General features: G+C 41.1%; 1 protein-coding gene across 3 annotated transcripts in view; it reads right to left on the minus strand.

Moving 5' to 3' along the window:
- SELP (selectin P) overlaps positions 1–11,615 on the minus strand; it is a 44,619-nt gene extending 33,004 nt beyond the window's left edge. For 2 of the 3 annotated variants that reach the window (XM_012444716.2, XM_064370377.1), the window contains exons 1-2: positions 11,563–11,614; positions 1,295–1,385 (exon numbers count right to left, since the gene is read on the minus strand). In XM_012444716.2, coding sequence (XP_012300139.2) covers positions 1,295–1,385; positions 11,563–11,565 — 94 coding nt within the window. In that variant the 5' untranslated portion in view covers positions 11,566–11,614. Of the gene's footprint in view, positions 1–1,294; positions 1,386–11,562 lie in introns of all 3 variants that reach the window. The other variant, XM_012444715.2, reaches the window with a different exon arrangement.
- Between the last annotated feature and the right edge of the window lie 2,592 nt (positions 11,616–14,207).

A 14,207-nucleotide genomic window follows, 5' to 3' on the forward strand; every position in this document is an offset into this window, starting at 1 on the left:
CATGGAAAATAATATGCTTTATGATCTGGAGCCTACCAGTTGGTTCAGCCTCATCGCCCACCACATTTCAAAACAGAATTCCTACGTCCTTGAATTTGCACATGCTCTTCCCACTGTCCTGGCTGTCCTCTCCTCTTATGTCTGGTAAACTCTACTCCCCCTATTCTCCATGGCTTTCCCAGGTGGACCCGGTGTTCCTTCCTCCAGGCAGCACCTCATCCCTGTCTGCATTGCCCTCACTGTCACGTATGGTAACGTCTGTTTCTTTGATACAGTCTACATCTGCCAGGTTGCAAATCTCTGATGGTGTTTTCTTTTTAACTTTGGATCTTTAGCACAGAGCCTAGAGTTTTGCACTTAATAGGCCTTCAATTAATGCTTGTTGAATGAGAGAAACACAGCAGGTTTGTGACAGAGCCAAGGTGGGCAATCAGATATCCTGATCTGCGATCTTATACTCATTCCATTTCTCTTGGCTATTTCTCTTCCATTAACCTCTACTTTCTCCATGTCTGCATACTCACGTATTAAGATAGGGCTCAGAACAGCCCTTCTCTACAAGCGTTTGCGATACCAAATGAAATAAAGAATGTGTCCTTCAACAGTGTGAAGGTACTAGTGACTGCTATCATAGCCTGTGGGAGTTCAGCCGGGGCAGGAGAGGCCAGTTCCCACGTGAAGAGGTGTACAAAGCAGCAATCAGGCCTGGAAATGGGCTTCTTTCCTGTTTATTTAAAGGCTTGTTTCTACTCAACTCTCTCCTCTGCTGCCTGCATGAGGATTAGTCACACTTGTACCTCCCTTGCCGACATTTCCAGGGCATTGTTTTGCCTTAAAGACTTTATTCTGATATAGCCAGGGCTGCATTATGACTTTCATAGACTTTAGGCAACTTTGCCTATGTAGGCTTTTTCCTCTATGCTAACATACTCAAAATTCTATTTTGCAGCTGCACTGGTAAGAAGATGAATACATCACTATATATTAAAACTTTTTTTTGACTTCAAAGAAAATAATTATAAAAGAAATTCAAACATGTTTGTGGATCCCTAAAAATTTTGTGGGTCTGTGTCTACTGTGCCTAGTGGATAAATTGGTCCCAGATATATCATTTTAAGTTCTTTCCTATGCACTTTCTATCAATATTACGGTGTCAGGTACATTTTCTTCCAGTAATCCGGACTTGGACAGTTTTCCCATGCCTCAAACCAACTGGCTACATAGGTTCTTGCACATAGCTCTGGGCTGTACCCTAATTACTTCGGGCTAAGTGAAAAGTTAGCATAAAGTTTACCAGAGATCAGGGCACTGAAGCAAAGGAGCTGGGCAATTCCAAAGACCACTCTCAGGGATCTCTGGTACAAGATGGCTTTTTGGCAGCTGGCCTGAAACAAGAAGAGAACACTTTCTTTTAGTATCCATATGCCACCAACGTGGCCAAAAATAATTCTAGTTAATAATCATTTGGTCGAAGTACAACTGTGCCAATTTTCACCGGATGGGTGGGTCAAGCCCTCTGCTTCCTTCTTGCTTCGCATTGCCCTGCTTCTAAGTTCTACCCTGGATGAACACTGTAGCAAGGCTGGTGACAGAGTTCATTTCTTCATTCATTCAACAAATATTTGTTGAGTACTTTGCACCACCAATATTTCTATTTGAAGATACATTTTAATGTGTATGGAAGAAAGCTAAACACGTTAATACGGCTGTCATTATTATTATAAAACAATATCTTTTTAAGAAGTGGTATGTCACACCCAAGAATAATAGGAAGTCACATGACAACTTCCTGACCCACATAAATATTGTCTAACCTATACTTGGAGGTGCGGAGCATCAACTAATTGTGTTATGCTATACTATCTATTTTGTATTCTTGATCTATGTTTTATCTTCTTGCTTTTTCATTTCTACCTACGTCTACGATACTGTTCAATGTTTAATATACATATGTGTGTATATATTTAATATTTCTTGATATATGCATTAAACTTATTCCCCTTGGATCTATAGTAACTATTGTTTCTCATGAACCCTCTTCTGTTGGGATTTCATCAAATCTACGAACATTTTAAAAATGTTTTTGGGGCCAGGTGCTGTGGCTCACACCTCTAATCCCAGCACTTTGGGAGGCTGAAGCAGGCAGATCACGAGGTCAGGAGTTCGAGACTAGCCTGGCCAACATAATGAAGCCCTATCTCTACTAAAAATAAAAATAAAAATAATTATCCAGCTGTGGTGGCGCATGCCTGTAGTCCCAGCTACCTGACAGGCTGAGGCAAAAGAATAGCTTGAACCTAAGAGGCAGAGGTTGCAGTGAACGGAGATGGCACCACTGCACTCCAGCCTGGGCAACAGTGTGAGACTCTGTCTCAAAAAAAAAAAAATGTTTTAGGATGACTAAGTTCTAGTGATGCTCATCTTGTCCAGCTTCTTCATGTTGTACATGAAAATACTGAAGCTTGGAGCATCTAATTAACATATTCAGAATAACAGTAGCAGAGTCTGACTTTGAAATAAGAGCTCTTTCCACTTTGCCTTTTTTTTTCTTCTTACATTCATTAACCTCCAGGCTTCTAAATCCGTGCTGCATTGCTGTTGTGGATGATAGAGCATGCGACATCACCAAGCCTAGCTGCTACATTGGTTCCCCTCCAAAGCCACTCCAACATTACCACCAACATAAAAGCAGTGCATTTGCTATGGATTTGTAGCTTTGTCACTATTCTAGCCAGACTGCTACCGAAAACCTCTCCTGTATAGAAATCGCAGATTGCCACAGACCAAAATGTGGCAATCTGGTGTGGAGTTATGTGTGTGTTTGTATGTCATGCCCCAGGATGGATGATGTAGGGTGCATGGGATGGTGCGGAGTTGTGTGTGGGTTTGTGTGTCACACCCCAGTGATGCATGATGTAGGGTGCATGGGACAGTGTGGGGTTGTGTATGTTCATGTGTCACATCCTGGTGATGGACGATGTAGGGTGCATGGGATGGTGTGGAGAGACGTGTGTGTGTGTGTGTGTGTGTGTGTGTGTGATGACCCAGTGATGGGTGATGTAGGGTGCATGGGATGGTGTGGAGTTGTGTGTGTGTGTGTGTGTCATACCCCACTGATGGATGATGTAGGGTGCATGGGACAGTGTGGGGTTGTGTATGTTCATGTGTCATATCCTGGTGATGGACAATGTAGGGTGCATGGGACAGTGTGGAGTTGTGTGTGTGTTCTTTTGTCATGCCCCAGTGATGGATGATGTAGAGTTCATGGGATGGTATGGAGGGGTGTGTGTGTGTGTGTGTGTGTGTGTGTGTGTGTGTGTGTTTGTGATGCCCCAGTGACGGATGATGTAGGGTGCATGGGATGGTGTGGGGTTGTGTGTGTGTTCATATGTCACATCCCAGTGATGGATGATGTAGGGTGCAAGGGATGGTATGGAGTGTGTGTGTGCATGTGTTCATGCACTATTGACTACAGCCTGACCAGATACCAGGGAGAACTGAGCGCAAACCAGTTGATGTGTCCCAGAGAGTGGAGTCATCTTATAAGCCTGGAACTTTTCATCTAGGAGCTTCTGAATATTGGCTATGATAAGTAGGCATATTTTGTGTTTTTATAAGCTGTTGATCTCTTCAGGACCTATGATTGAACACTGAGAGTATCATAATGTTATGATTTATGGTGCTGTTTATTTGCACAGGAAGTAGAGTGATAGATAATCCCTTAGTGCGAACTTAGTGCCGCTACTTTCTCTGAATTGTGTTGTGTCACAAGCTGTCCTTACTACCACATTTCAAAATGTGCTGTTCTAAATGCTGAAGCAAAAATCTTCAACCCAGGATAAGGCTGGCTTCCCAAGGGATTCACAAGCAAAGAGAGTGTTAATTAAATCTATATTCAGATTCTCAACTTCCACATATATACTTTCCTAAAAGCAATCTGCCTAAAATACACCTTTCTCCCACTTTACAAGAAAAAAATTATACGTTTCACTAATCTCTTATTTATTCTGGGGTTTTGCCCTTGGATATAAATACATTCATATGACAGGGATGATTCAAAATATTGGTATAGGTATAAGAATTGAATGCTTTAGATGATATTGCAAGAAATCCTTTTTCAAATCTGGTGATTTCCACTTATTTCCTTTCATCAGCTTTGAGGGAGCACTCGATTGCCAGCTTTGACTACATTTTGATAGTAAATCACTATATAATTTGGGGCATATAACTTGGAAGGACTTCAAGGAATTGAGACATTGCTGTAATAAAACTTCTAATTCAATCTACTTATGAATGAAGTTTGTCCATGGTTAAATCCTTCAAAATGAAATGTAGAATAATATTGATGCTGATCATGTCTAATTCTGTTGATAGATAATATTCATTCATGGATACTTGAACAAATAGGGAGAAAGCTCCTCCTATCTTAGAGATGATTTTTCAATAGCAATTTAAATATAAAGGCTTAAGTTACTTCTCAAGGCTCATAGTATATTTACCTTAGTTTATTTAAGTGTGTACTAAAAGTAGTTGTCAGGCTGACTCAATCAGAGAGAGAAACATTTTAACATATAGAGACTTATGGTTTTAGAAAGTTAAAATTTTATATTACATTATTATTTTGCAAGAAAATACTTTAAGCTTAAAATGTATTGTCTTAGGTCAAAATACTATAGAAGCAGGGTAGAAATAAGTATTAAAGGAGAGAAAGTGAATAATATAAAATGTATTGTTATTAAGAGCTTGCTTGTGGTCTTTTAAGTGATGAGGATTGCAGATGAGGCTAGGACTTTATTCCCTTGGAAAAACGTTCAGAAATTATGTAACAATTTTATTTTTAAAGCCTAATTTTTGTAATACATTAGAAAATCCAATCTTTTTTGCTTTTAAAATTTAGGATAAAAAAATTTTAGCTTTCCATTTCAAAAGATGTAAGAGGTAACGTAGTGTTCCAGGATATTTTTGGAGTTATAGGAACAAAAATATCGCTGCTGAAGAGCACAACTATGTAGCCGTCATAAAGGGAACCCCAATGCTTGCCCTTGAACTTGTGCTCTATTTCCACGCAGGCAGATTGGAGGAGGAGTGCAACGATTTTAAATGTAATGGTGCTTTTCCTGTGGAAGTGGTTTTCTCCCTGCACAGAGTATCTCTAGGGGTTTCTCTGGCTTTGGGCCCAGCTCACAAGGGTGTGTGGGGGAGTGAGTACGAGGCTCTGGCCTCCCATCACAGTGGTCAGCTCTACCCACTGTTTCCCATTTTGACTTGTTTGTTTAAACTTTTAAATAAGATTTGGTTTAAACAAAATTTCCAAAAAGAGATGTTTTCCATTTTAACCTGTTTGTTTGTTTAAACTTTTAAACAAGATTTCTTTTAAGGAGAATTTCCTCGCCAACTCTACCACACAAGACAAAACAGAGAAAGTGAGAGAGGGCGAGATAACTGGTTTCAAACACTTTAAGGCTTTAGAGGACTGGTACAGTGCTTCTGACGAAGGCATATAACGTCTAACGAAAATGCAAGTCAACGTGCATCCCTGCTTTAAGCTGACATACTTTTCTGTTTCTTTTAATCACCAAATACCAAGAGTCACCTCTTACAGGTTATTTAAGAGCGGTAGGAGGGCCGGGCGCAGTGGTTCACGCCTGTAATCCCAGCACTTCGGGAGGCCGAGGCGGGTGGATCACGAGGTCAAGAGATCCAGACCATCCTGGTCAACATGGTGAAACCCCGTCTCTACTAAAAATACAAAAAATTAGCTGGGCACGGTGGCGCGTGCCTGTAATCCCAGCTACTCGGGAGGCTGAGGCAGGAGAATTGCTTGAACCCAGGAGGCGGAGGTTGCGGTGAGCCGAGATCGCGCCATTGCACTCCAGCCTGGGTAACAAGAGCGAAACTCCGTCTCAAAAAAAAAAAAAAAAGAGCGGTAGGAGACCGTAAAGGTCACTTCCAAGCCAACTCAGCATTTATCTGGTGCTCTGCAGTCGGTCTTTCAGACCATGAATGCCTAAGACGGGGCAGCCACCACTCCCCAGCACTGAGACTCAATGAGTATAAATGATTTGCCCAAGCTCGCTCACCTGAATGTGCATAGGGTTAACCCAGTAATTCTTATTCTTCCAGGGCTTATGAATTTTGAAAATCTGATAAAAGCCATGGTCAGACTTCTTCAAAACAAATGCATACTTGTAGTATCTTAGATAATCTCGGATGGTTCACGACCTACCAAGTCTGTCCGTGTTTAATGGAGCCCAAGTTCAAATCTCTGTGTTAACTGTAAGAATTTTGTGTGGAGGTATGTAGAATGGATGATGCTTTAAAAATCTTCGAGTAGCAATTTTCCTCTGAAACCTGCTTGGGGTGGGCAAGCCTCACACCTGCTCCTACTCTGCAGTACACTCTTCAAGATGCTGCTGGACGTAGGAAGCTAAAGAGTTAAGGACTCTGTCCTGTGTTACTAAGCAAGTTAAGTGCTAAAACAAGAGGAAATTTATTGCTCTCTAGAAGCATGCACACGCTCTGCTGGTCTTTAATTTTCTCTGGAAGCCTGGTTCAACTGGAAGTTGCTAGGAAGGAGTCCGAGACTAGGTTATTAGAATAACATCCTGTGCCTGTGTAAGCCTTCATTAAGCACCATGATTATCTTTAATTTTACTTTTTAAAGCAGTAGGCTGGGTACACAGAGCTTTGGGAGGCCGAGGTGGGCAGATTATTTGAGGTCAGGAGTTCGAGACCAACCTGGCCAATGTGGTAAAACCTTGTCTCTACTTAAAATACAAAAATCAGCCAGGTATGGTGGTGTCTGTAGTCCCAGCTACTTGGGAGGCTGAGGCAGGAGAATTGCTTGAACCCAGGGGGCGGAGTTGCAGCGAGCCGAGATTGCGCCACTACACTCCAGCCTTGGTGACAGAGTAAGACTCTTTCTCAAAAAAATTAAAAAACAAACAAAAAAACTAATAATGATTATAATGATTGCAGGGTGAAGAGAGAATCAGAGAGAAAGTGGAAGGAGCAAATGTATTGCCTTGACCTAACTTTTCACAGAAGGAGGTACCAGAGGCTAGTAGGTGTCACATGGCTTGCCATGTCCCAGGTGGCTTACAAAGTTAGCAAGAATAGTGCCACAGCAAGGGGATCCTGTTCTCCTTGCCTACATTGTAGACCACAGCTTTGTGCTGTTAGAAAGGCAGAATCCATGTCCTTCCCTTGACCCTTTGTCCTCCTGCCCACATCTGCCTGATTTCTCTCCTTCCTCTATAGCTAAACTTTCTTAACCTCCTTGCCTCCCTTTTACTCTCCAGCCCACTGCCCCACACCCTATCAAAGTGTTGCTGCAAACTTCTTTGCTGACATCCTTATTACCAAACCAAATGAAGACTTTCCACCCTTATCTTCCTTGACCTTTCTGTAGCAATAAATACCACTGACTACTTCTTTTTGCCTAAAATGCTTCCCTTAGCTCTGCTGTTGTTCTTATGCTCTAATGTTTGAGAAACTTTCTGAGTCTTCCTCTGAATCTACCTCAATCCTCTGCCTTTGCTTGCAGAGGTAAGGGTTTCTCTAGGTTCCCACCTCCATGACCCTATTATCTTTTCATTCTTCTGCTTTACTGGGCTTCCTTATGGTCATCTGTTTCCAATGTCCTCTAATCAGCATCTCCATTTCTGAATATTCTCTTGAGTGGGAGGTCCACAACTTAAATGCACAGCAAACATGTGAGCATACAGCTGGAGGAAGCTATTGACAGAAGCTTCTCAAGGTCGAGGACTATGACTTACTTAGGTCTAAATCTCCAGTCATAGATGGGCACATACTCAATGTTTAATAAACGTTCTATGGATAAATGGATGAATGAATAATGGCAGAGGAGTAACTGAAAGTAAGATAAAAATATGCTAAATAGGGAAATTGGGGGAAAATACATGATAATTATAACTGAGTACATTATTTTTACAGTAGTGATAATACCTAAGTGAACAAATAAATAAAATGGTGAAAACGAACACAATTCTAGTCCTCATAAAATGCACATCCTATTGGTAGAGATGACAATAAAACAAACACTAATAACTACACAACAGTACTAAACAAATAAACGTGAAAAATATGAATAGAATATAGCTGTAAGTGCTAGGTAGGGAATGAAAGTTATGTAATAGAATGACTGTGCCACTGTGTTGGTCGGGAAAGTCAGGGAAGACCTCTTTAATGAGATAATGCTTAAGTGGAGGGAAGAATGGCCACAAGAAACCAGCCAGTGAGAAGCAGGAAGAAGAGCATTAAAGGAAGAAGAAAAAGCTATTTCAAAGTCCTTAAAGTGGAAGCAAAGTGCAGTATGTTCAAAGAACTTGAAAACATTAGTGTGGCCAGAATGGAATGAGCAATGGAGAGAAAAATATGAGATGGGGGTAGCGACTGATCACATCGGGCTTTGGGATCCAAAACAAGGGATGAGGTTTTATTCTAAGTGCAATAATAAGCCAACGGAGGTGGAGTGTGGTGGCTCACGCCTGTAATCCCAGCACTTTGTGAGGCCAAGGCAGGCAGATCACTTGAGGTCAGGAGTTCAAGACCAGCCTGGCCAAAATGGCGAAACACCATCTCCACTAAAAATACAAAAATTAGTCAGGCGTGATGGTGCATGCCTGTAATCCCAGCTACTCAGGAGGCTGAGACAGGAGAATTGCTTAAACAGAGGTTGCAGTAAGTTAAGATGGCATTACTGCACTCCAGCCTGTTGAAGATTGGGAAGTCCTAGAGGTTAATTGAAAAGGTAGTTTGAGACCAGATCTTGTGGGTCACAAATACCATTTGGCAGAAGGGATCTAATGCAGGGTTCTAAACAGAGAAGCACCATGAACACATGCACTTAATGGTGGTATGATTTTTGCGTGGGGCTGGGAGACAGGGTCTTGCTCTGTCACCGAGGCTGAAGTGCAGTAGCATGATCTCGGTTCACTGAAACCTCCGCCTCCTGGGCTCAAGTGGTTCTCCTTCCTCCTTAGTTGGCTCCCAAAATGCTGAGAGATTTTGGTATGAAAGTGGTGTGATTTTTTTTAAATTAGAATCTGGGAGATCGAACTGCAAAAGAGGTTATTTCAATGGTCCCAGTGGGAGTTAAAGAGGAACTGGTTTGGTCTGGCATCAATGGGAATGCAAATGGAGGAGGTAAATATGAGAGTCGTTGAGGATGCAGAACTATACAGCTTGCTGGTAGCAAAGCCCAGGTGTTACAAGCTATTACGGCTCATACATTAGTTCCCTTATGTTTCTGGATGGTGGTGGTGGTAATGGGGTGGGACAGATATTAGTAGCTCAGCTTAAGGGTGAGAAGGAAAATACAGTGAGAAAAGGGGTTGTCTCTAAGCCAAAGAGCAAATTATGAATGTAGACAGAAAGGGACCCGGGACATCAACACTTAGAATCAAAGCATATACTTAATTTAGACTACTAATTGCCATTATTTTGAGTGAAATAGCATTTAAAATAAAGCACCATACTTAAATTTTTTAAAAATGTCTGTTAGGTCAGAGATTAGTTATATCTACAAATAGAAAGGATTTGCTCTGTATTTGACCTCATAAAGTTTCTGATTTGCTTTTCAATCAGAGAGATTAGACACCTAGAAGACAATATAACGAATGCCATTTATAAAACCACTGCGTGCCTGCTCTCGAGGGTTAGGGCCAGTGTTTTTTCTAAGCACAGCTTTTTATGTAGTAAGTCATTTTGATTCTTGAGGATTTGATTAATAAGCTTCTACTTAAAGATCTCTGAAGATGCACATTCTAAGAGCTGGTGGCCACCCCAGGAGAGTCTGAACTATTTTAGTTGCATTTTGAAAAACAAGTAATGAAAAGAAGAGAAAGGACTGGAAGCCACAGAGCTAAAATGGTTAAAAGGTATAAATGGAAGAAAATCCAGAGCTGCTCCTTAGCCCACTAAAACTTTTTTTTTTTTTGAGATGAGTCTTGCTCTGTTGCCCAGGCAGGAGTGCAGCAGAACTTACACAGGTAGTGTGAGGTTTCTGAATCTTTGGGGCCAAATGTGCTCAGAGGAAAGGGAAGAGGTCTTGTCTTTGAAATACTAAAAACAATTCCAGGGCTGGAGTCTTAGCACTTCATTGTGGAGCTTAAGCCTAGTTTGAAGGTGCCAACGGAGGGGCTTCTAAACATAAAACCCGGAGGCCATAGAGAAGGGTTCTTACCCTGGGATCCACATGGAGGTCTGAGAACCTCCTGTGGTTATCTCCAAAGGTTGGTGTTTATGTGGGTGTTTTCACTGTCATCTGGGAAAGACAAATTGTAACTTTCGTCAGAATCTCAAAGAACTCTATGATCCAGTAAGTTTATAACTTTGAAATAGAGGAGAATGCCAAGGAAAGTAGAAGGGAGAGAGGAAGAACTGCTCATTCATTTAAGTTGACTGGTTCAGAAGTATGACATGCAAAAAGATAGGACAAAAGTAATCTATATCCTTATGTCATTGTGGTTCAAACTTAGGACAGGCTCAAACTCCTTCCTCTCGTTCCTGTTTTTCCCAACGCAGAAACCCACATTACAAGTTTTTGAAAAGTGTGCTATAATAAAGCAAAAAAGTAGGACAAATCAGGTCTAAGCAGTACTTTTTCTGGAGTCCTGCAGAAAGGTACTCAAAAACAGAGACCTATCTGGTTCCTCCACAGCCACAGACTGCAGGATTTCGAACCCTGGGACTATATGCCATACTCTTGAAAAGTTTGGGGAAAAATTAGAAGTAGTCTAACCATGTGCATCTCATCTAGGATAACGGTGCTGAGTTCAAAATGCCTAGCTATCCTTGGATCTTCCCTGAATCCTAAACCCCACTATTCCTAAGAATTTTCTTATTCTTGTAACAATAATGGCTAACATTTACTAATCACTGACTATTTGCTAGGCTCAGATCTGGATGCTTTTCAGCAAAATCTTATTCAATCCTCACAATGAAACTATAGAGTATTATTACTATATCCATTTTATAGAAGAAGAAACTGAGTCATTTACAAGATTGAGATTTAAGGCAGAACTGGAAACTATGTGGATATTCCAGATCAGTCCCAGAAGATTCATAGGCTCACAGAAAGAATTGGGAAGGATGGGGATGAGAAACTGTTCAATCACAAGCTTGACCCAGGGCACTTGCCCAGTCTTCCATTTATCCCAGAGAGAAGTGCAATCTTGAAAAATGGGGTACTCAGAGAGCCCCTGTAAATTCTAGTAGGAGGAACTGCAGCTGTGGAGCCAGAGGACAGGACCCAGATCCCAACATCACGTAGCCTAACAGTGCACCCTGGATAAAACACTTAGCCTCTGTAAGCCACAATGCTTTATTTGTAAAATGGAAATAGCAACTCCAACTCACGAGGAAGGGTCAAAGTGGACAGCAAGTTCAAAAGCACTCACAAAATCTAATAGACAATTCAACATAAAACTCCATGGCTATTGCTGTTCCTTACTTTGTGAACCTTTACCTGTCTGACTTAGCCCCAAACCACTCCAACTCACTTCAACCACTTCCCATGCAGACAAAAAGTGAACTCACCATCTCCTCTGTGACTCTGCTGGTTTTCTGCCTTCTGCCCAACCCAGACTTCTTATAGACTCACTGCCTCCCCTCAGTGTCAGGCTGTTTAGAAAAACAACTTCCTATTCATTTTCCAGAAATTCACCACAGCCCTTCCCATGAAGTTAGAATGTTGATAAGGCGAGAGTAACGTTGGCAGCTTAGAAATAGTGGTTGCCAAGAGGCAAGAGGTCACCCCCTTCCATGGGAGGTGGTCTGGAGACAGGGGCAAAGTGAATCACTCCTGACACCCCAGACTGAACAATGTGGAACAGTATTCACACAAAGATTTCCTTTGATTATGATATAAGCCCCAATTTAAAGTCGTACATTTGGAAAACGTGCTTTGTATTAATCATAATGTGATTTTCCAGTGTACATTTTCCAGTTATTGTGAAATGTCAGTGAATGTTTGCTATTCCAGCAGGCTTCTGAGGAAAAGGAGCAAAAATAGTAGCAAAAAAAAAAAAAAAATTAGATAGAAAAGGAAAAAACCACTAACTTGGGAAAGTTTACCGGTAAGTTTGAAAATGACATATTAAATAGACATAGGTCATTTGAAAGGAATTCTGTTTCTTATATCAGAAATCAAAAAAGGTATAAAAATAGATACCTTTTTATTTTCTTCTTCCCATGGAGTATATAGGACCAAAAAGCTGTTGGCTTAGTGATTAAGACGGGCTGTGCTGTTAAACTGCCCGAGACCCATCCTGGCTCCACCTCTGGCTATTCACTGGGCAAATTACTTAAACTCTCTGTGCTTCTGTTTCCTCAACTGTGAAATAGAATAACAGAACTCACCTCACCAGGTTGTTGTAGGATTAAATGAGTTAATACGTAGAGAGTGGTTGAAATAACATTTGGCCCACAACTGATGCTCAACAAATGTTAGCACTTATTATTACTTTTCTGATTGATCTCAGACAGCAAAATCAAGTATCAAGTATTTAATATCAAGTCAGAAAGCCATAAGTCCAATTTATACTCTTGGAATTCTATTGTGCAGTAGTAGGTATTATTCTTCATTCACTTCATGATGGTTACAGTTTGTAAATAGGCATCTCATGGATAAATTTAAAATGGAATGAAATAGAAACATTGGAAGAAAGTCTAAAGGTAAAGATGAATTAGGGTGTATGAGGCTGCATTTGCACTTTGCAATTTGGGACCAAGAAGAAGAAATTAATTACATAGAAGAAGTAGAAAAGATGGTGAAGGAGGTGCTGATGAAGGATGAAAGAATGACTGTAGGGGAATAAGGGAAGCTTAGAGAGGGGAAATAATGAGGAACTTCTTGGAAGCGTGATGCAGGAGTTCAGAGTCCAGACCCTAGAGTCAGACTGCCTGGCTCCACCACCTACCAGCTGTGTTGGGCAAGTTACTAATCTCCCTATGACTCAGTTTCCTTAGTGATATGGTTTGGCTGTGTCCCCACCCAAATCTCATCTTGAATTGTAGCTCCCATAATTCCCACAGGTTGTGAGAGGTACCCAGTAGGAGATAATTGAATCATGGGGATGGTTTCCCCATACTGTTCTCGTGATAATGACTAAGTCTCATTATAAGGGGAAACCCCTTTCATTTGGTTCTCATTTCTGACTTCCCGGCTGCCATGTAAGACGTGTCTTTTGCTTTCTGCCGTGATTGTGAGGCCTCCCCAGCCACGTGGAACTGTGAGTCTAGTACACCTCCTTTTATTTTTAAATGAATTATGCAGTCTCTGGTATGTCTACATCAGCAGTGTGAGAATAGACTAATACACTCAGCAATGTGAATAATAAGGATAATAATCACCAAACACGTAGACATGTAAAGACAATTAAATGAATTTAAGGTGTTTGGAGTAACACCTAGCATGCTGTAAGTGTAAATAAGCGTTGGCTCTTATTTTATAAGACTTGCCTACATATCTTTCTGTTCTTTCTTTTACTCACCAGCCCCTCTTTTGGCATTGCCTCATGTTAATATATATATATATGCACCTCATGTAAATATATATATATATATGTATGTATATATACACACATATATTCTCAGATGGGGATGAGGAAGGGTGGTATTAGACTAATAGGTTATTTTTCTTTATTTTTTTGAGACAGAGTCTCACTCTGTGGCCCAGGCTGGAGTGCAGCGGTGTAATTACTACTCACTGCAGCCTTGACTTCCCAGGATGGAGCAATTCTCCCACCTCAGCCTCCTGAGTAGCTGGGATTACAGGTGTGTGCCATCACTCCTGGCTATTTCCCACACTGTTCTCGAATTCCTGGGCTTAAGTGATCCTTTCACCTCAACCTCCCAAAATGTTGAGATTACAGGCATGAGCCACCATGCCCAGCCTGATAGATTCTTATTGATAATAAGTTTGATATGAATAAGTTCAATTGGTAATGTGTTTTTAAGTTTGATGGTGTTAAATTTAGTGAGTATAAGGAAAGCATAAAAAGATTCCTATGTAGGTGACATCAGCAAGATGGTGGAGTAGGAGATGTCAGCCTTACGCCCCCACAAAAAGCAAATATAGACAGCTATACCCAAACCAAAATAGCCCTCATGGGGGTGGGGAGTTGGAGAGTGGGGCTCAAGAGCCCATTAAAGAATTTGGAACAGGCCCGTTCGGCCCCGTC

The sequence above is a fragment of the Aotus nancymaae genome, unplaced genomic scaffold, assembly GCF_030222135.1.
Source record: "Aotus nancymaae isolate 86718 unplaced genomic scaffold, 86718_ANA_hifiasm-v0.15.2.pri h1tg000108l, whole genome shotgun sequence".
NCBI classification, from domain to species: Eukaryota; Metazoa; Chordata; class Mammalia; order Primates; family Aotidae; genus Aotus; species Aotus nancymaae.